This window comes from Halichoerus grypus, chromosome 3, assembly GCF_964656455.1.
Source record: "Halichoerus grypus chromosome 3, mHalGry1.hap1.1, whole genome shotgun sequence".
Classification (NCBI taxonomy): Eukaryota; Metazoa; Chordata; class Mammalia; order Carnivora; family Phocidae; genus Halichoerus; species Halichoerus grypus.
The window spans coordinates 181,757,748-181,785,265 of NC_135714.1; the positions used below are offsets into that span (position 1 = coordinate 181,757,748).

The following is a 27,518-nucleotide window of genomic DNA, read 5'->3' on the forward strand; positions in this document are numbered from 1 at the left end:
ATAACTTGATCACCTTTGATAATTAACTCAGAAGCACAGTATCTGTTGAGACTAGATTTCTATCTCATGCTGTTGCTCCACGCAACATGTCTGAGTTAGCTGACTTTCACGAGAATGGGAAGAGACGGGGAAGGCAGAAACAGAAATAGGCCAACGTGAGATTTACGTATTTTCTGTAAGACAGTCTTTGCTCTCTCGAAGACACTCACCTTGAAAAGAACAGACACTTTTTCTGAGGTAATATTCAAGTTTTCAAAATATAATACTAATTTCAGGAAAATAATTTCAGAAAATAAAGAGAAGAAAATTTATGAGGAAAATATAAATCAAGTAACTTCTAAGGAAGCTCCCACATTGGCTTTGACAATGTAAGAAAAAAATGAAGCCAAGGAGCATAATTACACCTGGGCTTTTGAGAACAAGCTATGTTTTGTGATCTTTTTGGGATTATGAATGATACATCATAATAAAACTGACTCTAACACAAAAGATAAAAATAGGTACCAACTGTGGTATTCCCCAAATTACTTAAAACAAAATAAAACCCCCAAGTTTATCTCCCTTATTCAAAGAATATATATTGAAAAGGATAGTTCTTTTTGTTCAGTTAACCCAAAAGCATGGAATAACTTCAAGCTTCTCCCCAGTAAGGTTATAGGGCATTCACACAATGATTCTGATGATTAATTTTACTCTACTCCCATGTGTACTGGTTGAATAATATAATTTGGTAGACTAATTTGCATAGGCTTCCAAAATTAGATAGTCCAAGGAAAATTACATGTGTGTAAAATGAATTGTATGTAAGTTGGTTTATTATTCAACTTTCTTTATACTGAATTTACGGTTTATGCTTGGAGCAACCAATTACATGCTTGTTAAATCTGCTGACAAACATCTGAAAGAGCAATAAACAGGAATGAGTATATTACTACCAAAGTAGTAGACTAAAAACACACTTCTTAAGTCTTTTAAATAGCTACACCACTGAGGCGAAAATAGTAACTGAAAGTTAAGGCTGACAAATGCAATAAATAAGCTACAGCTCAGTTCTATACCATTTATAAGAACAAAGTATTGAACTGGAAGGTCTGGAAAAGGAACTGAACTCTGCTGGAATGTTTCCAAGAGAAAGAGTCAATTTAACATGGTTTTAGAATCCAGCTGAAACACAGAACACTTTAAATGACAAATACTACATAAAAAGACTATGAGGGCCCTAATTTAATTCTAGAAAGCTGGACAGTAAGGAGAAGAGAAACATGCTTGGGCTCCAGCGAGAGTCATTTAATTGGACAATGATGTAATGAAATCCCAATATTATACATTTTAGAGAAAGCACTGAAAAATGAAAAAATTAGCAAGCTGATTTATGAGATAAAAGAAAATTACAGGCTTTGTGCTAAATAAATATCAATGTCTTACATTTATTAACAGAAAAATTAACTGTCTTGTGTAAATGTATATTAAAAATGTAAGACACTGTAATACAAAACACTCTCCTGAAATCTGTAACTTTTATTTAAACTTCTTAAACTGTGTGTTAATGTTTCTCTAGTTAGAAAAACTGAGGTCGCAAGGTCTTTCTGTATAAAAACGCTCAAAGATACACAGACAGCAGAATGAGCTCTCTAGAGGAAAAAAGGTAAAATACAAGTCAAAGAATCATTACCAATAAATAACAGCTTAAGTAGCTTTATGTAGTTTCACAGATCCCTCACACGATTATTTTATCCTCGGGCTACAAGTCATTACCTACTACTGAAGCCAGTTCATCTCTATTTCATACTGATACCGAGATGGTCGAGCACACAGATGACTCGTAGGGCTGTGCTATATGAGGGTGACACCCAGCCCTCCTTCTGACCAGTAGGATGGCTGCGGGGAGCAAGTTATCTTATAAACAGTTACTACACTGGGTTTTAGAGTGCCGTAGGCTAGAGAATGCACTTCCCACATGCATGATCTCACCTAATTATCACAACAACCCTGTAAAGAAGGTTTCAGCATCTGAGTTCTGCTAATGAGAAAATTGCAGATCAGAAGGACTAAGGCACTTCTTGAAGACTACCGGGTTATCGAGTAAAAGCCTAAAGATGAGATCACAGATGTTCACATCCCGACTTCAGGTGTTTCCATTACACAGAGCTGCCTGAAGGGTCTTGCTGGACTAAAACTCAAGAGTCATTTCCTGAAAAATTGAAAATGGCAGTGTATAATATCAGGGAGAAGCCATGTAAGTAGGGATTACTGCGTAACACTATACCTCAAACTACTCTGCATACAGCTTTATTTTTAACTTAGAAGCTTCTATTTCATAGGAAGTACCACAAAAATCTCCTCCAAAACTGTTATTTCAGGACAGTGCATCATATATATATACCATGCAGCCAGGCCAGTTCAAGCATCATTGGGACGAACACAATTTAACTAGTGTTTTGCAACCTTAACAGAGAAATGTGGACCAGAGCCCTACAACTTCATTAAAATATCCAGCCAAGGCTTATTATAACATGAATAAAAAGGGAATTTTGAAAGATAACAGACTTATGTATCTAGAGATAATAAAAATATAATCATATCTACCCTTTAAGTTAAAAGAAGACAAAGTAGCTTAAAAAATTTTTTTTAAAAGATTTTGTTTATTTACTCATGAGAGACAGAGAGAGAGAGAGAGACAGAGGGAGAAGCAGGCGGGACTTGATCCCAGGACCCTGGGATTACGATCTGAGCTGAAGGCAGACGCTTAACCGACTGAGCCACCCAGGCGCCCCCGCTTTAAAAATTTTTACATTGTGGTTAACACTGGTCCTTGTTTTAAATCTACTAATTGAGACTGAGATAAATACTGATTTGACATGATTACTGACAATAGATTTTATGGTATACAAACTGCGTTAGATAAAATTATGTTTTAGAGCAGAGATTCTCAATGGGGAGGATGATCTTACCTACTGCCAACTGGGAATCACTGTGTCATAGGGATGTTAAAAGGGGGGGGCCAAGGGGAGAGATAAGTGTTGTACGTAGCAAATCCATGGCAACAAAAAAAGGTCAAGAAACCACAAAAGTAAAGGTTTTAGTGAATAACACTTATGACTACTGAGTGAATAGTCATTAACTCATAGATACTTGATTTTTGAATTTATAGTTTAATACCAGAAGGACTTTTAGTGACTCAAAAAAATCCACCTACACAATGAGGAAAAATACCTACTATAAACACATTATCTAGCCTGTTAACATTCTTTAGTAGAAGGATGGGATGAACCAGGTTGATCAAAACCTCTATCACATGCTCTCTACACAGCCTGGAGAATTTTCTGTTCATTTTTACTTCAATAAATTACCTTCTTTTACAAAGAGCTTAGCAGTAGGGATGTGATAACACACAGGATAACATGAAAAGAGAGATGAAACAAAAAATGTCCATTATTTTTCTCACATGTAGTTAGAAGATGATGGTGAAATAAGTATGAAATGGAACAGTGGGCCTCTGGTCTGGACCTTGATTGCCCCGCACCTCCCTTTAGCTAAGGGCAAGGTAGCTTCAAGGGAACATGAGATAAGGTTGACCTGCACGCGACATTACTATTTAGCCACAAGAGAGACCACTATACATTTATTTCTCTCACACTAGTCACCAAAGGACACACACGTATAAGTAACATCTCAACGCCTTTCCTATCAGGAGAATGAGAATTAAAAGGTAAAATACTTTACTTTTGAATTAAGTTTTACTTTCTCTGCTCTCTGTGACAGCTGTGAAGACTGTGACAGTTAAAGACTGATGGGAGAGAACTTATCTACATCCACAATGTGTAAAATGTATCAAAAAATACACAGATCCACATAGTCTACACAACTGGTAGTGTAAGTTTTACTAGGTCAGGTCAAGAACTAATTCTATTGCCCACATCTATCCTTACTCCTTCATAGATTTATATAAAGTTAAAAGACTCTGCTTTAAGTTCTACTGATCCCATCAGCTTTATAAACTCTGAACTGAAGTGGCCGCAGAGGGATTAGAGGAATATAATATGGAGAGAAGGATCATGCTAAGAAGTCAACATTAATCTCCAAATGATACATATTTACAGTTATAACACAAAGGTAAAAAAAATTATACATAACTGTATATGTAGTATGTTAGCAGTAAATATTTAACTTGCCTGGTCCTCAGTAGAAATATACGCTGCACAGTGAAGCTGGGCATCTTATATGAAGGAAGGTTAGAAGAAAACTCTACTAAATTTAATAAAAGATAATCATCTTGGGAACGATTACTGCAGTTTCAAGAGGATTTCAGTGCTAATAATATATATATTAAATCTGATAACTTTTAATTAATTTATTACATTGGGAAATTTCCTGTTTGTCCAACTCAAACTGGACTGTTTGCCTTCCTTAAAAGTATTCCCACTCAGACTGTCATCTCTCTGAAACACTGGTTTCTGCAGAGGGGTTATAAGAAGATGAGGACATTCCTTATGGAGGGCAAGGGAAAAGAGAGGAAGAGAATATGAAATGACAATGATTAGTTTTTACTTATAGTTTGTTAGGCTTTTGCAAATCCAGAAACTGTCCTCATCGAGTGATTCCCACTGTGAGACCCCTGGTCTCAATCCTGCATCTGTGGGTTTTTATAGTCAAACAGGGAATAAGTGAATGAAAGACAAGCACATGAACATTCATCCTGTGGGATTATTCCTGCTTGACTTAGGTCTGAGTGGGCCCTGGTGACTTCATGCAGTCAGCTTCAACAAATGTCGTCAAGGCACTGCAGTAACCCCCTCTCCCTCCCGCAGCTGATGATTACACTTAGAGTGCTTTGAGAATGGCTCGGGACTTCACTGCAGGGCTTTAGTCAGTCAATCAAACTCTATGAAACCATATATACCAATGGCTCAACCACTGGATATTTTTAAGATGCTGATGATAAACAAAAGCAAGCATAATTTCCATGCCCACAAATAAAAAGCCTCCCGGAATTTACAGTTTCTAAAATCTACTTGGGGTAGAGTTAAGCCTATTATCTGTTTCAATAAATATTAAATGAGCAGCCGTTACATATCTATTACTGTGCTAGACAATGTGAGGAGAACAGAAGGCTATAAAGAGCATGGCCCTTGACCAAAGGGTAGTTAAGCATAACTGGGAAGGCTGGAAACACTCTGAATAGTAAGATTCAAATTGTGCTAAATTATGCTGTTGGTCAGATATCTACTTACTTCATGCACAGTATGCATCTGATAAAATAGTACATGTCAGTGAAGTTTTCTAGACTTGAACTTTAGCATGCTCACCCCATAGGATGCTGCATTATGAAGAGGAATTAAACCACCTTTGTCTTGGGCATTAACATCTGCTCCATGCTCTAGAAGATATTCAGCTACTTCCAGGTTATTGTAGCCTGCTATTAGAGGGAAAAAGGCAAACATGTCAGATTAAAAAAAAATCTATATTCATATCTACATATATAAAGAATGACCAGAAAAATGTTAGGATTTTAATACTTTTTGCTTTGAAGGCTAATACTCACATAACTAAGAGCCTTTACAATAAGAAATTATATAAAATTATGTCAATCACAAGCATTTTACTATTTCTGCTCAGCATTTCTTTCATCTTCTGGTAAATTGTATTATGTATCCAAGAAAGGACAATGAGACTTGGAGGTGCTGGTGATACTTACCTGCCAGGTGCAGAGGGGTTGAGTTTCTGCCCTGGGTGTCTCTGCAGTTGATATTCTCTGGAGTACACAGCTTCTGCACTCTTGCCAGGCAACCTTTCTTGGCAGCATCCAACAAGGCAGCATCTCCCCTCAGCAAGTCCTGGATGTCTGTGTCTCCCTCTTTTACCAAATCTAATGGTGTATTTCCATCTCTGTTCTTTTTGGTTGGATCTGCTCCATGCTAAAACAATAACAACAAAACAAAACAAACAAATAAAACCAAATGGCGTTTGTATTTTCTATAGTATCTTTCTTAAGGTTTATTTTTAACTTCATCTTCATTCACCCAAGGAAAGATATTTATATTGTATGCATTTTGAAAAGAAAAGGCCATATCCTGCTTTACTTTGTAAATTCTCTACTTAGTAATATAGTGGATCAGTTTTGTAACTACTTCTCAACCAAAGGTCCAAGCCTCAGGATTAATAGTGATAGTGGGGAAGGTGCTGAGCACCTTTTACTTTTCATGTCATATACTTTCTCAGATACCAAGGTGTCTTTGGAAACCTCTTTTCCTCTTAAGAATGGCCTGGATGTTACTTTTTGACCAGATTTTAATTACATAAAAATATTCAGTGTATATCATGAAAAGGAAGAAGCGAAGAAGACACACTGGTGGGAAAAGTACTTAATTCTAAATGCAATCAATACAAAAGTTTACTAATTTTTTACTATTTTCATTTTAAGTCTTAACACCCAATATGAAATTAGGTATACATGTACTCGCAATTAATTTCATTTTAAAAGTCAAATCATCTATACCTATGAAATGAAATAAATTAAAGTCAAGGATGTTTATTATGGGCCTGACAGACTGCTATTGGCCCACTGGAGAAATCTGGAATAAACCAAACTAGACAGTGAATTCACAGTGTCCGGGAAATTGTTTCTTACCACCCAGTGAAAATAAAAATAAGTATCAAATACATTATCATTCTCAAGACTCATAAAAACATATCTGATACCATAAAAGTGGTAGGACAAGAATTCTATTTATGTTTAACCAGCGTTAAGTTTTTCTCTGGTTACAAAAAAGAGAGATAAAAAACTACATGTCTGATTATTTTTCACATCTTTTAATTTAAAAAACCCCCACAAAATTAAGTTAGCTTCATAGAACTACTAGTTTCTGCTATTTCATTTATAGCCCCCAAATTTATATGAATAACTTTGTCTAAAGATTATTTTATATTTTAATACCAATCTAATATTTAAGTTCTTATAAGATATATATGTTTAATAATGAGCGATGAGTTTGTTAATAATAGCTACTAAGAAAAAAAATCAGTGTTGATTAAAAATCTTGTTTCCCCTAGTACAATGTTTTCTGACTTTAATACCGTAAGTATTGGATAAGCAGTGCAAACTAATGCAACTCTTTCCAAAACCTACCTTGATGAACTGTGATGAACTGAACTTAATCAAATCAGTTCAGAAAGACACTTGAGACACTACTCACAGCTATGTAAGTATCATGATATCACACTTAAATATCCCCCTAAAATAGAAAATGGAAGCAGTCTCTACAGCACTTACTGTACTTAATAATTTACTGTGATGTAATTTTACATGCTAACCAAAAAATATAGTTACTTTATATTTTATAATTTTTAAAATTACATACTTTTAAAAGGAGCTTGCAGATTTCATATTTTCCTTTAGCTGCTGCTTCATGCAGAGGGGTAAATTTCCATAAGTCCGCCACATTGACAGAAGCCCCATGCCTTACTAAAAGCTCAGCTACCTCATAGTGTCCATATGAACAAGCATTATGTAGGGGCACCAAGCCACTAAACAAAAGAAAATTATTTTAAAGACATATAACAGATCTTTGTGTTAAAATGATACTTATAATAAAAATAATTCTTCTATGGCAGTGACTATACTGAACACTCACTTCAAAAGAAAGAATTCTCCTCTGGTCTTGAAGATACAGTCATCCATTTCCAAATAAGGATTAACAATTTCAAAAACATCCCTTTCAATATAAGGATTTTCCCTAGTTTCTTGGTGATGGATAGAAATATCATAGCAATCCTATGCTTAAAACACATACAGATATACCCATAGAAAAGTTCCATCACAACACTTTTAATTCAGGTTTCATCAATATAAAGAGCAACACTACAAAGTGATTTCAGGAATAATAATCTAATCAATAATTTGGTTTTATCAACTCAGATTTTCTTCTGTTTGGGTTTTCCTAATGAAAACTGTATGCTTATAAAATATACAACGCAATTTAATTTATTTAGGCAAGTTCTACCTTTTGTCTGGTTTTTATTTTTTAATTCCTAATTCAGTAGTGGTTTCTATGCATAGATTTAAATATTTAGGTGTCATACAATGAAAACTCAAAATGCAAGTGATACGGAAACTTCAGTATTCAGTAAGGAAAATAGTGACACCACCCATAAACTCCAGCCAGATGAGAAAAATCTAGCTGCCTCAACTTACGAGCAAACTATTCTGAGATAACTCTAAGCTCCGGTTGGAAGGCAGCTGGCATTCAAAAAGGATAGAAAGGGGTTCCTATAAAAAAGGGTGAATCAAAAGGATAAGCTAAGTTGCACTTAAAACATGACAAAAACAAGGTATCAAATGCCTTCTTACTTAGAGGTTTTTGTTTTTTTTTTTAATGTTTTGAGACCAAAAATGCTAAGTGCTAACTAAAATGGGCAATGGAAACAAATGCTGGTTGCTCTCCAGGGCACTACAATACTTGGAAAGAGCTGGTGATATTATTGCTGAATATTCAAGTCTGATGTGCCCCTTTTAAAAGATAAATAAATCCATAATGGTTAACTGAAGTCTAAATTGTATGGTTTAATTCTACAGTACTCTGATATGTAATTGCACAGAAAAGTGCTTGCTTATTTCTATTTTGAGATGATATGAAATTAACTCAGAATATGGAAGCTCATCTCAGTTAAAACTTCCTTCTCGCATTTCTAAATAGCTGCCGTGACTGCTGTAAACTGTCTAGATAAATTAAAATAATTTAGTAAACTAATATAAAAATACAGAATATCTGAATTAGTAAAAATAAAGTTATATGTCTATTAATACCAATGACTTTGGGATGGATGGCTTCTTTTGGGAAGAAATTATACATTTTTAATAGCAAAAAAGAAAAAAGGACGAACAATAAATTACAAACTATATTTTAAACACATTCATACAATGCAATAAAATACTGTTATGGGCATTAAAAAGATGAGATAAACAATTAAGTACTGATATGGAAAGACATCACTCCTGGGTGAAAAAGCAAATTGCCAAGGAGACTGCGTGGAATGGTGTCGTCATTTATGTTAAAAACAAGCATGGCCACCATAGGAGGACAGGCACTGATTTATACTTTTAAAAAATCTGGAGCATTATCACAAAGTGTTTATGTAATCTCTAGAAGGTGGGGTGATAGGGATTTTCATTTCCTGTACTGTACATTTCTATTAGATGCTTTAAATTTAAAAAAAAATATATTACTTTTTTAATAGTGAAAAAAAAATCTAAGACTTCCAAAAATATTAAAAAAATATTTGTAAGTCCCAAATAGCTCAATTCTAACACATACCCTTTGTCTTTGGCGTGGACATCGGCACCATGGTGTAGAAGGTACTCCACAACAGACACACGATTGTAGCCTGCTGCAAAGTGTAAGGGTGTAGAATGCCGGCCCTCCAAATCTCTGCAATTCACATTTTGAGGGCTGCAAAGTTGCTTTAATGACATACACACACACACACACACACAAACACAAAAAGAACATTAATATTTATTCATAGGTTTTGCTCCAAACAACTGCAGGCATCTTGGATAAGCTGTAATTTCCTAATGAATATTTATTTCCAAAGATTGGATCATGCCAGTGATGTTTAAAAATGAGCACTCTGCTTGGTTTCACTGAGTCTACAAATATTTTTACTGTTTACAGAGCAATTTAATCTTTTTTTTTTTTTTTTAATATATCCTGGCCAAAATCCTAATCAAAAAGAAAAACCCATAATAAAGCAAGAATCTCCAAGGCAAATGATGCTTTCATCTTTCATCCTCATAAGGCTTTCCTCCCCGAGACCGTTTGCCCCAGCATGTCCTGCCTGTACTATCATGCTGTCTGCCATGCTTTACTCAAGTAGGACCAACCCTGGCTGACTGCAGAACTACCCAGAGCTCTCGTCTCGGCTGACGTGGCAAGCAAAAAGCTGCCAGAAAAATTACATTAATTCTGCCTGGGCCATCCACTCGGCCCTCTGACCCGCTACAGCAAAGCCTGATGCTTCCCCTGATCTTTGGGAGATGTTTGTCTAACTCTCCGAGCCAAACTGATTCCAATCATGCTCTCGTTTTTCGTCTTTCATCTCCTTGTGAGTGTGAGCGTTTCAGCACAAGCTCGATTCTGTCTGCTTATAGAGCAGCAGGAAGCAAAGGAAGGACCGGCAGGCTGCACCACTGGCAGTGACAGATGAATTTTAATAACAATACGTGAATAGTAATTCACAATTTATAAAGAATCTCATATTCCTTCAGCGAGAGAATTATTTTCTATCTGTGAAGTTGATCATTATCTCCATCTTACAGATAAATAAACCAAGGCTCAGAGAGGGCTAAGCAACTTGTCCTTTTTCACAGAGTTGGTAAGGTAAAGGGTACAATAAAGGCTCAAACCTGGTTTTCCCGATTATAATCTCTTGATCATTCTGCTACATGCTTGCTTACTTTCCTTAATTACCCTCATTCAGAGAAGTGATGCAAAGAAAGGTAATGGAAAGAAGAACAGTCAAAAAACCCCCAAGAAAACAGTGACATTTTCTAGCCTACAAGGTATGATGGCAGGGCTTTCCAGGCATTTGACAATCTTGCTCCCACTCCTGCCACTGTAATGAGCTATTATTATGTAAAAACTAAGAGCCTGTAAGGCATCTGTTTCTACTGACTTATTGAGTAGGGGCCTTCCCATCGGTAGGGTAAAAGCAGGACTTTGCAGGTGGTACGATGTGTACGTGACGGAAGGAGATCTGGGCCGTAAGGGAGAGCCTACAATCTCACCAGCTCTATGTGGAAAAGCCCCAGACTCTAAAATCTCAAGAGCCACTGTCATCCAGCCAAGTCAAATATCTTACCCTTTCACGACAACTGAGTCTGTGGCTACCTTAACACATAAATTATAGAATCAAAAACAAAATGAAATAGAAGTGAATAAATTAATACATAAAACTATAAAGAGCACAAAAAATTGGTAGTAAACATCTTCTACTGGTGTCTTACATGATTGAAGCTGCTTCTTGCTGCTGCTGGGTTTTCGTCAGGCTGTTACATTCTAAAGTAACTTTTTTTTTTTTCCGCAGAGAGTATCAGCAAAACAGGGATGCAGTACAGAATGAAACACAACTCATTCTGCCAGGTTACAAAAATAAAAGCCCATTCTGCATTAAACATTTGCTTTCTAATATTTGGAAGTTCTTCATTCTCTGTTCGATTTCACTTTCCTTTTGAATGCCAAAGCAATTTTACATTCTTCCTACCTGATTTTCATAATTTCAAATATTTACTCAGCAAACAGCCTTTTCTTCTAATTCCTAACATTTTAATACTTTCTGAAGCCTCTAGGGAAAGAAATTCACCACGCTTAATTCTCACTTAATTTGTGCTTTGTTTTTCTTCTGCCACTTCCATTCCATTCATAAAAATATTGTTGGCCTTTATTGTGAATGGATTGTTTAGGAGACCTGAAAGCTGTAGTAGATTTGCCTATCAGTACATACAAAACATATGGAATTAAAAACTACATATTAAGAAAATACTAAACTATTAATTTAATGATAATGGGCACATGTAGCAAGTCTGGTGCTGAGATTATCATGCCGTGATGCAGAAAAGGAGTCCTGATCACTTTTATATTTAAACATTTTCTTTAATTAGCATATATTTCAAATGACAAAAAGTATGTAATTTTAATTAAGAAAAAAAGTATATAGTTTTAGATCTAAGAGAACTTTAAAATTTCTCCCCAGTGGCTATTACAATTGAAGTTTACTGTTTTTCTTTAAATAACTTAGATATTCTTGTAAGATGGGATATTAGAAGTGGTCACATACTGAAACAAAAAAAATTTCTAGGCAACAGAGCTTGAAAGTGTTTACTGTATTTTCTTTTTCTTTCCTTTTTTTTTTTAAGATTTTATTTATTTATTTGAGAGAGAGAGAGAGAGACCATGAGCAGCGGGACAAGCAGACTTCCCACTGAGTGGGGAGCCTGATGTGGGGCTTGACCCTGGGACTCTGTGACCGTGACCCGAGCCGAAGGCAGACGCTTAACGTACTGAGCCACCCAGGCGCCCCGTGTATTTTCAACCAGTACACATCAGCAAGAATGCTACATTAGTTTGCTGAAAATCACAAAAATAGAGTTTGCTTAATAAGAAGTGACAAAGTTTAGTTTGTAAAAAATAACCTGGTATGACTGTCAGTACCAATTTCACAATTAGCCTTTTTTTTAAAACAAGAAAGAAATACAAACTACAAGACCAACCCCCAAATAAGAACAAAACCCCTATCTCTTTCTATCTTCATCCCTACATAAGTGATTTCAGATAGGAACTATCTGTTCTTAAAAAGCATATTCAGTATCAGAATATCATTTTATATTTGAAAAAAATTACATCTATCATTTAATGTTAATGTTTATAATTTAATGTTTCTATACCACAAATAAAGGCTGTTAAAATTTTCCTGGCAAGCAGAGTTACATAGAAAAGAAAATCCTGGGGCGCCTGGGTGGCTCAGTTGGTTAAGCATCTGCCTTCGGCTCGGGTCATAATCCTGGAGTTTCAGGATCAAGCCCCACATCAGGCTCCCCGCTCAGCAGGATGTCTGCTTCTCCCTCTGCCCCTCACCTCACTCGTGCTCTCTCTCTCAAATAAATAAACAAAATCTTAAAAAAAAAAAAAAAAAAGAAAATCCATCTTCTGTATATAAATTAATTCCAAATAGTTGCGGGATCATAAGAACGATTTCCTAGAGCAATTGTGAGAATCTCTTAGAAGAGTTGAAGAAACGTTGTTTTGAACTTTATTGTACAATATATTACCTGGGCTTGAACTAGCTTAGAAATTTATGAATGTGGCTACAAATAAGACTTTCATTAATGTAAGTGAAAATAAAAGAGCTTTCATATAACTAGAAGGAAAGTGACTAAAGTAGTTTAATGGATATAAAGCACATACTAGAAAATCCTTCCTAAAGAGCTCTCCTGTTTATGGATCTACTTTGTTCATCCCTTTTATTGTTTAGATTTGAATAGTTTCACTTAGAAGCTTAAAATGAACTGGTTAGCAAAGTTTCAATAGCGCTACCCAAGATGTTAAAGCACTGATTTACCTTCACAGTTTCCAAGTCTCCAGCTTTAGATGCCTCTAGCAGTCGATAGTCAACATCAGAAGTGCGTATAGGTGTACTTTCTGAATAAAAGAGAGGAAAGATTACTACTGTTGGTTTTTAAGGAATCACAGAGTTAAGAAGGGAAAATTATTTGGTGACTGGAAAGAGAGATTAAGGGTTCAGAAATTCCTGAGATCTAAATTATGGATTTTTCTAAACTGTTTTCAGATAAGAAAAAAGTGGCTTCTTGTTTCCATTCCCATCTATCTCGTCCTAAGCTACATTTAAATAAATTCGAAGACACACAAATCCTTCTCCACCCCTAATATTCTAGTCTTTAAATTTTCTGGCCAACACTTGGCAAAAGGGAATAAAGAAACACAGGAGCATGATATCAAAAACATCTTCATGATACTTTGGTCTTACAAATGTGGTAGCAAAGCTTTGCCACAGATTTTGTTGTGTAAACCGAGGGAAGGCACTCAACTTTCAGGATTTAATGTTTAGCTTTCTTCTTTTTGGCCTCGACTTCCTCAATATAAACAGAACGACTACTCCCCAAATCAGTGATCTCAGAAAATATAATCAGTGTACAAAAGGGCCTACTAAATACAGAAATTTGTTTAATTCACATTTATTGAATGGCTTCAAGGAAATGCCATTAAAAATGTCTGTAATGTATGGTGATTAACATAATAAAATAAAATTAAAAAAAATAAAACAAATAGTTAAGTCCCATGGGAAAAAAATAAAATAAAATTAAAAAATGTCTGTACAATTGGGAGGTGTGACACAAATGCTAAACAGAATATAATTAGATTAGGCTGTTAGATCTAGAAGTATGAGGCTAACAAATGAAGTGCTTTAATACAATATAAACAAACCAAAAATTCATTACACATTGGCTCAAATAAAAAAATTTTCAAAGAAAACAACATATATCACTCAAAATATGTTCATAGACATTATGTGCGGCCTTTATAACGCACATGTATGTACACACTCGAGTAACACAAAAGGAGTTAAGTCCAGGAGACTTGGATTTTGACTAGTACCAGTGACAATGGACAAATCACTTAATAGCTTAGCTTTTGCTCCTATAAAGTGAGTATTGGTTTCCCTTACATTCTCTTTCAGATTTAAGACTACATTATCTTATGATCAAAGATGCCTTTCTTGAGTCCACTGTCTACATGGGAAGATCAAGTGATGCTATGAAAAGGTTTTAGATTAGAAGAAATACTTCGGCTCTTTCTAGTCTAAAGTGCTTCATTCAGGAGAGTGGCTTTTACAGAATAGGTTATGAGAACTCTTCCATTACAGATAAACTGTGTTTATTTAGTCATGATAATACTTAGCAGATAAAATGCTAAGATTAAAGCGAGGAAAGAGGAGAGTATTTCATATGATGAAGTACATTTTTGAAACATCAATAAATATTTCTCTTTAGAAGAGAGTTTATTATTTGTTTGTGGAATTGTGGAGGAAAGATCAGGTCTTGCTTGTCTTCATGTTCCTTTTCACAAAGAACATTCAGAAATCATCTGCTGAATTGACTTCCATGCTATTTTATATTGGGGTCAGTGTGTTTGGCCCATCATCTCTCTTTCTTTGGCTGCCTTTATCCTGTTCTTTCTTATTTGTCTCCATTCTTGCTGTGCATGCCATCGCTGCATTTATGGGTGAGACAGTCCATTTGTATTTTACTTCTCTGTGAAAGTGATTCTGGCAGTTGGTAAAACTCACTGAAACATCCTTTGGATATCTATAGGTAATATTTTTAGTTTATCATTTCAACAAAATGACAATTATTTATGTATATGGAGTTAGACCTTTGGATATTTTCAGATTCTAGCATTTGAAGGATACAATTAATATGGCTAAATGTTTTAATTTGAAGAACTATTTGAAATTGGCACACTGATCTTGAGGCAGACTATTTGCAAAGGGTATAGTTTTACAATCAAGCAAAAATTTTTATGCAAATATAAGAATGCTTCTGAGAACTATGGAGAAATCCTTACTCCTAGTCAGAGTAGAAAGTAGTTATTTAAAGATATTGATTAATTACTATACAAATTATAGAGTTTTGCATCCATTATAAATACTGAACAGGCTTAGAAATGATTCATTTTTAGAAACAATGTGAACAAAGTATTAGCTGAAAGGATATATATACACCCCGGGAACTTTGTACAAAGAGATGCAGAATTAAAAGAAGGATATAAAAATGAAGTTAAAAGGAAACATAAGTGGGGCGCCTGGGTGGCTCAGTTGGTTAAGCAACTGCCTTCGGCTCAGGTCATGATCCCAGGGTCCTAGGATCGAGCCCCACATCGGGCTCCCTGCTCGGCGGGAAGCCTGCTTCTCCCTTTCCCACTCCCCCTGCTTGTGTTCCCTCTCTCGCTGTCTCTGTCAAATAAATAAAATCTTTAAAAAAAAAATAAATAAAAAAAAAATAAAAGGGAACATAAGTAAGAGTAGCTGATATGCAAAGTACTATATTAGTAAAAAGTATAAGAAAAGTACTATATTGGTAAAAAGTGTAAGAAAAAAATTCAGAATGTTTTAACCTTATAAATTCTTTTATAAGCACACCGGTTTTTGCAGAGTTTGAAATTAAAGATTTCACCTTGAGTCAAAGGTTAAAGATGAGCTTCTAATTTTTTCTCCAATTCTATTTTGGCTCACCAGAATTAAAAAAAAAAAAAAAGGAAGGATAAAGGAAAGGAAAGGAAAAGGAAAAGGAAAAGGAGCCCCAAACCTAAAGTTCCAAAGCCTGGAAGGCAATTTGTTATTATTATTATTATTTTTGAATCCCCTTAGACTGGCTGTTTACTGGACTGGCAATAGGTCGTAGTGGTTTATTTCAATGTGCAAATGTAAATGGGGATTTCAGTGTTTCATTTAGCTATTATAAATCCCCCAAATCCTTACTTCTATAAATGATTACGTAAAAGTAATGGGATAACCATATTGGAATATACAGTCAGAATTATTTCATGCCAAAGTCTAGCCTAAAATTGCTGTTTAAAAGAACTGTCTGTGATGCTGGAAATATTCTTTATCTGTGCTAATATAGTAGCCACTAGTCATATGTGGACAGAGCAGGTATAGAGAAAGCAGGTCTGGAGAAAAAAGTACAATCTTCTGAAAGGATGTTTTAAAATGCTGGTTTATAAAAGCTGCTATCTGACATTAATTGTGACATAAATACTGCCAACAGTTTACAATTTAAACTCTATTAATGTAAACTATTGGCAACTACTGACTTGGGAGCTGGAAGTGCAGGTCTCTAAAAGTGGATCTTAAACCTGGTATCAACAGGTGTATTTAAATGCATCTTTAAAATGTTACCTAGATGAGAACGCCAATAACTTAGTATACATCCTATATGACTGATGCATTCTTTTAGGAGACATTACACATATAACCTGGAATGGTTGAGTAAATGTAGGTATAATCAAAAAGTTCAGCTAGTACATAGTCCACAGACTATAGATATATAAGTTTCTCATAGAAATATTAGTTTAAAAAATTATATCCTTTTCCAAACAAAAAACAATTCCTATTTTCAAAACCTTTCTAAGGGCAAGATTTTATCATATAATTCTACTGTCTATATTATTTTTCTAGATCAATAAAGAATATTAAGAATTAAACCAAAAAGTTCTGGCATGTCCTACGTTACACATTTAATTACCTGTATGTTTTATCTTCCAAACAAACTTTTAAGAAGAATTATCAAAATAACTGAATAAAATACTACATTTGTGATTCAGTATTTAATTTTATCTTTTACCAGAAGTCATATATTCTAATTGCATTGATTCAGAAGACATTTAAAAAGCATTCATGGATCTAATCTGCTTAATTTATTCAATCCTTTCTTCTCCCTTTTGTCAATTATCTCTAAATTTATGCATAATATTATTAGAAATTTTAATGTGATAGCTATCTGTTTGCCCGATTTATGGTTACAACTTATAAAATCTAACTTAAAATTCAGCACTAAATGGTTCTTGGTAAAAGTGTAAGAAAAAATTTAGAATGTTTTAACAAAAATCACACCTTTTAGAAATTATATTAGAATTTACTGAGAAGGCAGAAAGAGGTCCTAGTCAAAGCGTGATCATTTTCTCTAAGTAAATGTTCTATTGCTCTGTAGAAACAGGAAGTTACATGAAATCATGTTTTTCATAGTTCAAGCTTGCAATTCTATAATAGGAAATTTCATTCCTTTAGATCTTTTTAGTTTCTATGGTAAAGGTGCCCTAGACAGGGCTTACTTCGAATGTCTCAAGATCACCATCTAAGACTAAAGTAGAATGATACTATCTACGAATGAGCTAGCATGAGGAAAGTAAATCCCAATTAGTAGCTTTTAAAATGTGGCAAAGATACTCTTATGAGGCTGGTTAATTCTGATTCAGCTCTAACAATACATATGAGCTCCACAAGCCTAGAAAGTTCCCTATTTCAGAATATAGTTGTGATTCTTAACTGTGCTGTACTTTTGGGGGCCCTTCAGAAATTTGTGGGGTTTATTTTTGTCTTCTAGTGTTGTTTTATCCAAGCTATTACTATTACAATAATTATAAATTATTTAACTGTAACTTACTGTCATTTTCCCTTTATATTATAGTTAGGGCATTTAATTTGGGGCTTGGGGAAGGTATCTGTACAGTTAGGGCACATTATCTATAAATTTCATTTCTGGATAAGAAAAGGGGATATTATAAAATATTCATTATGACAAGTGGGGGCACTGTGTCTGATGGAGTAAAGAGATCCTGGGTTATAGGCAGAAGTAACTAGGACTTCAGATTCCTAGTCTGTAGCCTTCCTTCTCCATTTTACTCTTCCAGTTTGTTATGTCATTCTAGAGCAGATATAGCCCACAGACAAAAAGAAAGGGATGGGAAACAAGAGCCAATTATACCAAATTAATTTTGTATCCAGCTCACCATTTTTCAATAGCTAGACTGTGTTATTTCCTCTAACTGGGGGGCTTGGGAAACTAATCAACTTTCATACCAGTTCTTTGTTTAATCTCCCTCAATAAATTAAATAGATAAAATATCTAATGTTGTGCTAGGTAGGCATTAATATTCAACAAGATTTTATAATTATATTTAAGCTAGAAAAAACAAGATAATCTCCTAATGATGCAATGAAGTTAAGAAATACAAAAAAGCAGGTCAGACTATCACATATGTATGAACAATTAATTAAAGATCATTACCAGGTGAATGATTTCTTATTTTCTCTATTTGATAGATTTTAGAGCTGCCATAATTCCACACTGTTTATATGAGCTTTAAGTCACCTTTGATCATAGCACCCATAAGTCAGGTTTTCAATTTAAAACTAAAAAAAAAAAAAAAAAAAAAAAAAAGAGAGAGTATATGCCTCCTTCTCATGACACCTACCTCACTCCACCAAAAACGTTGATAGGGAGGGTCTCAGGCTAAACTGCAAGCAAGGAAAGGTATGAAAAATATTCAGGCAAAGAAAGCATTCCAAAGAGCTACTTAAAACAAGTGGTGCAAAGTTTGTCTGTTTATATCAGTGGACATGAAACGGGAAGCACAGAATGTACTGCTTATTTATCTCACCGCTTAGAATCTGCTGCACAGCTTCATTCCCCATCTGCGCCGCTGTAAAGCCTTGTAAAGAGATGATGGAAGGATCAGAGCCGTAGCTCAGCAGGAGGCGGCAGGTCTGCAGGTGACCTGCGAGGGCAGCTCTATGCAAAGCAGTCTGACCCAGGGTGTCCAGTGCATTCATCTGAAAAATCACCGGGTGGGCACAAAGAATTGAGTATCTACTTGTTCCATTTTACACCCTAGCAAATAAATATTTTATTTTACTTAATTTTATTTATTTTATTTTGCTTTGTTTTGTTATGTTATGTTGTTATGTTATGTTATGTCACCATACAGTATATCATTCGTTTTTGATGTAGTTTCCATGATTCATTGTTTGCGTATAACACCCCGGTGCTCCATGCAATACGTGCCCTCCTTAATACCCATCACCGGGCTAACCTATCCCCCCACCCCCCTCCCCTCTAAAACCCTCAGTTTGTTTCTCAGAGTCCACAGTCTCTCATGGTTTGTCTCCCCCTCCGATTTCCCCCCCTTCATTTCTCCCTTCCTTCTCCTAATGTCCTCCATGCTATTCCTTATGTTCCACAAATAAGTGAAACCATATGATAACTGGCTTTCTCTGCGTGACTTATTTCACTTAGCATAATCTCCTCCAGTCCGATCCATGTTGATGCAAAAGTTGGGTATTCATCCTTTCTGATGGCTGAGTAATATTCCACTGTATATATGGACCACATCTTCTTTATCCATTCATCTGTTGAAGGGTATCTCGGCTCTTTCCGCAGTTTGGCTATTGCGGACATTGCTGCTATGAACACTGGGGTGCATGTGGCCCTTCTTTTCACTACATCTGTGTCTTTGGGGTAAATACCCAGTAGTGCAATTGCTGGGTCATAGGGTAGCTCTATTTTTAAATTTTTGAGGAACCTCCACACTGTTTTCCAAAGTGGCTTTACCAACTTGCATTCCCACCAATAGTGTAAATAAATTCTTATGAGAAAAATAAACTGTCGGGGCGCCTGGGTGGCTCAGTTGGTTAAGCATCTGCCTTCAGCTCAGGTCATGATCCCTGGGTCCTGGGATCGAGCCCTGCATCAGGCTCCCTGCTCAGCGGGAAGCCTACTTCTCCCTCCTCTCTCACTACCCCTGCTTGTGTTCCTGCTCTTGCTATCTCTCTCTCTCTCTGTCAAATAAATAAATAGAATCTTAAAAAAAGAAAAAAGAAAAACCGTCAAAAGCGTCCTGAAAAATGCCACAGACTATTTACTATTAACTTTTGGTTACTGCTTCTGAAAAAAATATCAGTTTCTTAGTTATCCTTCTCTGACCGCCTTATTGAAAATTACAACATCCTCATCCCTGCCCTGAATGACTGTCTTCCTGTCCATCTTCCACTCCCTGCCACTCCCCTCAACAATTAGAATGTAAGGTCTCTGAGGGCTGGGACTCCGATGTTCACTGCCTGCCTCATCCAAGATGTACGTGAAATACTTTCGGATGAATGGGTTTTACCTAACTTGCTCCCGTAACATAAAGACAACAGAATATGTAAGCCAAGACAGTCAAAGTAGTTAATTACATTTCTTTTCTAATTTTAGTAAATAATTTTAATAGAATACCCTCATTACTAACCTGAATTACTAATGCCTCAATTACTAACACATTTAACCCTCGCCAAAAAGATTTAAATTTTCAAATGTTCCATTTTTAAAACTTCGAAGAGTTATAAAGGAAGAATAATTTAGCTAGTTTTAAGATAACATTCAACTTTGGGATCAGCTTCATAATTTGATCAAACCTGTTTTCCAGGATGCCCCAGTAAATACCTTCTATTCCAATCAGACCAAAGTCCATGTTCATTGTACCTGCTGATTCTTTCAGAGAAGCCCTTCTTTCTGCCTTTCCGGATTATGAAATCCAGTGCAAGTCTCATCTTTCTTAAGAAGTCTTGATTACTTGAAGGCTTGATGATTACTGCCTTTCTGAATACCCATGTCAAGTTAGTACTATCTTACAAATTTTAACACGGGGCTAGTTTTTGTTACGGCTATTGAGATTATGGATTGTATTATATAGGTTTTTCTGAGTTTTCTAGAAAGCTCCTCCTTCAGGGCATACAGTAAATTTTCAAATATATGCTAGCACATTATTCTAAGCATTTGTGCACACCCACCAAATACAAGATTAAGGAAAGAAAAGACTTAAGACGACTGATCTCCATGTCTCAGTCTTTCATCATTTTAAGTAAGGCTGTCACACTTGTTCAGGCAAGGGTTCATCTAAATTCTTAATGGTGTTTCACAAAATTTGCCATGAAATACTGATATATTTAATTAGATCTCATTTGCCAGCGGAGAAGCGACCGTTTATACAAAGGCGACATAAAAGCACAGCCATTAGCATGTATTGATGGAAAACATAAGCTACCAAAGTAAACTTCTTGACTTTCTTTTTCTTGTTACCTCACCACAAGAGAAAAACTTAAAATTGGGAACATTCTAATCATTAACATTTTTCTGGAAATTTGACAAGAAACCCACTAAATTATTTAATTGTAGTGACAGAAATCCTCAGTACAGCTTGTTAAATCATAGGAACATGGTCGAGAATTACTACTTCAAAATACAGATATTACCAAGTTATTTTTCAGTTCAAACTCAGAGACTCTTCAGTGCCTTCAAGTAAACTTGAACTCCTCAGCATGTCATTTAGGACCATCTGTAATTTACTTTTATACTATCTTCCTTTCTACTATATTTTTTCATCACAATTTGATAGGCTTGCTATGCTCCAGCTTTATTAGATTACACTGGAACCCCATTTTATGAAGGTGTTAGTTTCTAAAGTCATTGCAAAAGGTAAAATCTGTCTTTGGTCAACATTATCCTTCCAATGGCAGAGACAGATATAAGGTTTCTTAGTAAATTCAAAACTTGCCAGTTTTACCTTCACTGTGTTAGCAGATCAACTGAACACCGAAGTCATTCAGTATCTTTAAGCACTAAAAACACACTATGTGTAAGGAGAGGTTGTCTTGATATATATGCATGGTGAAACTGAGCACATACAGAAAACAGATTCCCTTCTGTCTCTCACTCACTCTGGGGCATGCACTCATGGAACAAATCTGGGCAAAAATCACCACTCACCAATATTATTTACATTAACTTTCCTTGTTCCTCTCTACTCTCAGTTTTGGAGGGGTGGTCCTGAATGCAGCTCCACTAACACATGCTCATTTCTCTGTTTCATACTTCTTACCCTCGTGTACAGCTGTCAAAATTAGAACCAAGTTGTTTACCTCCTAAAAAGTCTCATAAGGGGGTGCCTGGGTGGCTCAGTCATTAAGCGTCTGCCTTCGGCTCAGGTCATGATCCCAGTGTCCTGGGATCGAGTCCCACATTGGGCTCCCTGCTTGGCAGGAAGCCTGCTTCTCCCTCTCCCACTCCCCCTGCTTGTGTTCCTGCTCTAGCCATCTCTCTCTCTGTCAAATAAATAAATAAAATCTTTAAAAAGAAAAAAAAAAAAAAAAGTCTCATAAGGAAGGGATACAACTTACATTTACTACGCACTTACTGATGTTAGGCTCTGTGCTAGATGCTATATGTAAATTGGAAGCTATTTAAAAGCAGAAATTATGACTTGATCTTAAATGTAATTCTTCCCCTCTGCCCTCCCCAACCCCAGAAATACAAGGTCTAGGACATAGCTTGGAGCTATGTGAATAGCTTATGTGAATAAGTGAAAAATATAGAATATATAAATCGTTATTAGAGTTCATTTATAAAAGGAGTTTTTTATGTCTAGCTGAAAAAAATTCCAACCATTTGATGAGGACTAATTGATAATGCTAGGAAGTTAAAACCTTGATCATATACTGAAGCTTTATGTCCTCATCCCTGTTTATGTATATAAGGCATTTACTCATTTCCATAGATGGTATTATATTCTAGTATCTCAGAAAACTAAACTTTCAAAGTACAAGACAGAGCAGCGTAATATAAAATTCTTTGCTTTAGAAAATGTATATATTTTTTATTATGAGAGAATTTTCCCCTCAAACTCTAAATAGTTATCACAGCAACAAAAGAATATCGATGGAGGGCTTTATCAGACAACAAAGATGAAGCACTGCGAGAAGCCATAGAAAAGTATCAGCGATATTTAACAGACGTACTCATTCCACAGAAACAAGCAGGATAACAAAACTAGAACAATTTGGTGATACTTTGTACAACCCAGAGAATGAACAAGAATGGATGCCAGGGAAAATATTAAATAGACATTCGACAAGGGTTTTTGTGAGGAAAATCCTCATTAGAGCATGTCCTCATTAGAAGCAAATGTCAAATTTCTCAGATTCCCTAATCTAAGGACTCCAGGCTTGTCCTTCTATGGTCAAAAGGTGCCTGTGGCAGCTCTAGGCTATCAACTCCATACTCCAAAGCCAAAAAGGATATTTTATACATCTATTGTAAAAAAAGAAGAAACCTTTCCCAGTGGACTTCCTACGGCGAGGGCCAAAAATGCATCCCAAACTGATGCCTATACGAGTCACAAGCAAGGAGAATAAGATTACTAACACTGTTTCAGACCCAGGCTTCTGTGAAGCTCCCAAATCTGAACAAAATAGAGTTCCACAGAGGAAGTTAGCAAGCTATGATCCATGGGTTAATTCCAACCAGCTGACTATTTTTGTACTGCTTGCAAGTGAAGAATGATTTTTATATTTTTAAGTGATTGCATTTAAAATGGCTATATAAGTACCCACAAAGCTGAAAATATTTACTATCTGGACTTTTGAGAACATGTTTGCTGATCCCTGTTCTGAAGCAAAGAAAGGGAACAATGATTGCTGGATGGGAAATCGGCTGTCAGTTGGAGCCATTTCTGATTCAAAATTGAAAATAAAAATTAAGGCCCCTAACTTCCTCTTCTATTTAACTTTATCAACACTTTAATACTCTGCTTTTGTTTATTCTTTTATCAACCAGTCATGGGATACAATCAGGGCTCTCTACAAAGTGGTCAATCTATTCTTTTTCCCTCCACATATGTATTCTGAAGTGGTTCAAGGCAATTAAGTCCAAAATGTATGCGCTTTCCAAGGTAGGTGATAAATTTGTTTTTAGAGGGCAGCAGTAACTATTTTATAGGACTACAGGTCAATCCCTGTTCCCTGATTTTTTAAACGGGTCATCTGGCAGGATTTGCATTGCTGCTCTAAGTCAGTTTCACAGTGAAAAAGGGTGATATTGTGGAGCTAGTGTAATTATATTTCATTGTGATCCCAGAGAGTTATAGGGAACTCTAATTGTTTAATGGTTCCCATAAGTCTGGATTTATTACTCTACCACCATTCTGTAAGTTATATAAATGGGAATTGGTAGTAATTCACTCTATTGATGGAGAAATATAGGAGATTAAATGACTTGAGCATGTTATCCACAAAATCTATAATTGAAAACACTGAATAAAAGGGCCAACTAAAGACCATGACAACCTGAAAGTCATGACAACATTGTTTTTTTGTCCTCTCGGCTTTGGCAATTTTCACTCACACATTGACAATTCTTCACTCAGTCAAAAACAGGCTTAACAACATTTAAAATATTCTTTATTATATAAGAATTAAACTTCTAAAAAAAAGAAATAAACCAAAAAATACAATCTAGTATTATACATATAATTAAGCACTTAAATGGTCATTCAAGCTGAGATAACCAAATAAATGAGATTGCCACTCACAAGGATTCTTCTAAGAACTTTCAAATTAAATAGCTATACTTACATACACACACACACACACACACACACACTGCTCTCTATAAGTTTTGTTTTTAACCTAAAAAAAATGACTATATATACCATCATTAATTTATTATTCATATTTTAAGGAGATACAATTTTAATTCTTTTAATTTAATTCTTTTAATTTAATTCTCTCTCTCTCTATATATAAAATCTGGAATCACCAACATACGTACTTCTGGAACAAAATAGGGAGTGTTACATCAATTTTTCTGATCAAGTCTTCTTTAGACCTGGTCTAAAGAAAGGGAACAATGATTGCTGGATGGGAAATTGGCTGTCTGCTGGAGCCATTACTGATCTTTAAAATGATACAAAATCTCTATTCCCCTCCATCACAATCTCTACCAGCTGGATATGATAGAGGATGTCACCAAAGATTCTTACCATTCAGCACTAAGGAGATTATTTTCACCGAAGTACAGAAACTGCCTCAAATAAGAAAAATGCTACATATAATGTGTGGTAATGTGTGCACAGGATTGGCTTGAGATACATATTCAGAAGGTGTCAGAAGAAAAACCTATCTGGCAGTTTTAGAGACAAAACATATTCCCCTTTCCCCCCTTGTATCTGGAGATAGAAACCTGAGGTATGTGTTTTTCTATTTCTACCTGAGTAGTAATTAATGATTTGCCTATAGAGGGTAATTAGATAAATGATATAAAACCACAATGGCATTTGGCCTGAAATATATAGGATATAAAAGTATGATTCAAACACGCCTAAACAATCCTGGAAACCAGCATGCAGACTATAAGGAAATGGCTGAGGGGAGTCTCTCAATATTAGAATCAGTGTGAATAGCCTAGTCTCAAAGTGTTAATCTCGAAACTGAGTTCATCTCTCTCCTAAACTCAAAGGTATCATTGTCCATATCACTCATTTGGTAATTAATCACGAATTGTTCTGTGATATTTCTGTAATTAATCATCTATTGTTAACTCACATTGTAATTCTACTTTAGCTGTTGAACAGGGTACATCTCAATCTAAACTGGATTTCAAGTAACCTCAGAGTTGAAAACAGTCTCTGTATTCTTTTAGCTAGAATGACAATGTACTTCCCCCCTAAATCAGGCCACTTTGAAAGTGAAAGTGAAGAGTAAAAAGAAAAATAGTAGGCTTTCATAAATCTGCAAGAAAGGAGTAAAAGATAGGAATCTGAAATAGGTCTATGTCCTGGTGGACAGACTATAATAACCTAGGGAACAGGTGGCAGGCACATTATAACCCTCTTAGCTTGAAGGTAAGAAACATTGTCTTACTATCATCCCTTTTTACAAAAATCTTAAAAAGCTAATTTTGTTGAGTACTGCTAAATCATTATGCCAGATATTATGCACATACCTTGAATCTCCATTTCTGTAATTGGCTTTCCAGAAGACAGTAGTTTTCTAGGAAGTATTTATCTTTCTGAAGCAGGATTCTGTGCATGCCACCTGCCTATTCAAAAATTTCCAATGGCTCTCCAAGTATTATGAGAACAAAATCAAAACTCTCCAATTGAAAACTATGAAGACCTTGTTCCAATATATCTCTTCAAGATTTTCATCATAACTTCTAACTCCTTTGCCTTCCTGATTATTATTTAAAATATATTATTTGTATTTTGCCAATTTCTATATATCTAATTCCTGAACATTCCTAGCTGAAATCCCACTTTCCTCATGAAATTTCTCTAATCTCTCTCCCAGCCTGTTACTACCAGTAGAATAACTATTCTCTGAATAGCAGTCTACCTGTATTTCTCTTATATACATCACTTTCCAATTTATACAATAGTTATTCAATTTGACTGCATTGGATAAGACTATTATTACTAGATTTTAAGTCCCTTAGAAGAAGACTCTTGATCAAATTCAAACATACCCCCTAGTAACCAGTACAATGCCTTGTACAAGCGGTGTTCAGAAATGGTTGGTAAGTGAATGGTTCATGAGAACAATAAATTGGTAAATTCTGGTGATAAAGGATACTATTTTCATCATACTAGTGTGTATACCGAGCAAACACTAGACTATTAAAATATTCTCTTTTTTTAAAAAAAGATTTATTTGAGAGAAAGACCTCGAGCGCACGTGCATGCGTGGGAGGGAACGGAAGCAGAAGAGGGAAAGAGAAAATCTCAAGCAGACTCCCCTCTGAGAAGGAGCCTCACACAGGGCTCTATCCCACCACCCTGAGATCATGACCTGAGCCTAAATGAAGAGTGACTGAGCCATTTAGGCACCCAACTATTAAAATATTCTCTAACCAAAAAACATGCATTCTTCTTTCCCTAGAAATTTGAAGGGAAAAAAAGTTAATGTCAATGTTGACAAAATTGTTTAATATTGAAAATAACGGACTTATTTTATCTGTGGTAAGAGTATAATTTAATTTGATTTTAAAGTTTTACAGATATACACAGAGCATTGTTATCCATGGTGGGATGGACATAGTTAAAGCCTCTCCTGTGAGGAATGAAATAGACAAAATAACCACAATTTAATTCTTAACTAAAATTCTGATACAGTAATCAATATTTCACTTTAAAAGGTTTGTTTTCTTTTTTAAAAGATTTATTTGAGAGAGAGAGAACGCGTGAGCACAAGTGGGGGGAGGGGCAAAGGAAGAGAGAATCTCAAGCAGACTCCCTGCTAAGCATGGAGCCCAACGCAGGGCTCAATTCCAGGACCCTGAGATCATGACCTGAGCCAAAACCAAGAGTCGGATGCTTAACCGACTGAGCCACCCAGGTGCCCCACTTTAAAAGGGTTTTAATCCTTTTATGTGTTGTGAATCCACTATGGAGTATCGAATTTGTCTAAGAAGTTAAATTTCAATATAATTTGAAAGACATGAAACTAGATTGTTTACTAGCTGAACTCGAACTTATTAAAAGGGTACTCACCTTCTCACATGCCCTAACTGTCTGAGAAACAACTCCTGGAGCATAGCTGATTAGACTAGCAGGAGTCAATCTAATGGCCATGAGCAC

At 35.5% G+C, this 27,518-nt stretch overlaps 1 protein-coding gene across 1 annotated transcript in view; it reads right to left on the minus strand.

Annotated features, from left to right (window-relative positions):
• The window catches only part of TNKS (tankyrase), a 194,122-nt gene that overhangs the window by 21,069 nt on the left and 145,535 nt on the right, over positions 1 to 27,518 (minus strand). The window contains exons 12-17 of the mRNA XM_078069664.1: positions 18,732 to 18,903; positions 13,114 to 13,193; positions 9,312 to 9,457; positions 7,359 to 7,524; positions 5,696 to 5,915; positions 5,307 to 5,416 (exon numbers count right to left, since the gene is read on the minus strand). Of these exons, the coding sequence (XP_077925790.1) occupies positions 5,307 to 5,416; positions 5,696 to 5,915; positions 7,359 to 7,524; positions 9,312 to 9,457; positions 13,114 to 13,193; positions 18,732 to 18,903 (894 nt within the window). The remainder of the gene's footprint in view (positions 1 to 5,306; positions 5,417 to 5,695; positions 5,916 to 7,358; positions 7,525 to 9,311; positions 9,458 to 13,113; positions 13,194 to 18,731; positions 18,904 to 27,518) is intronic.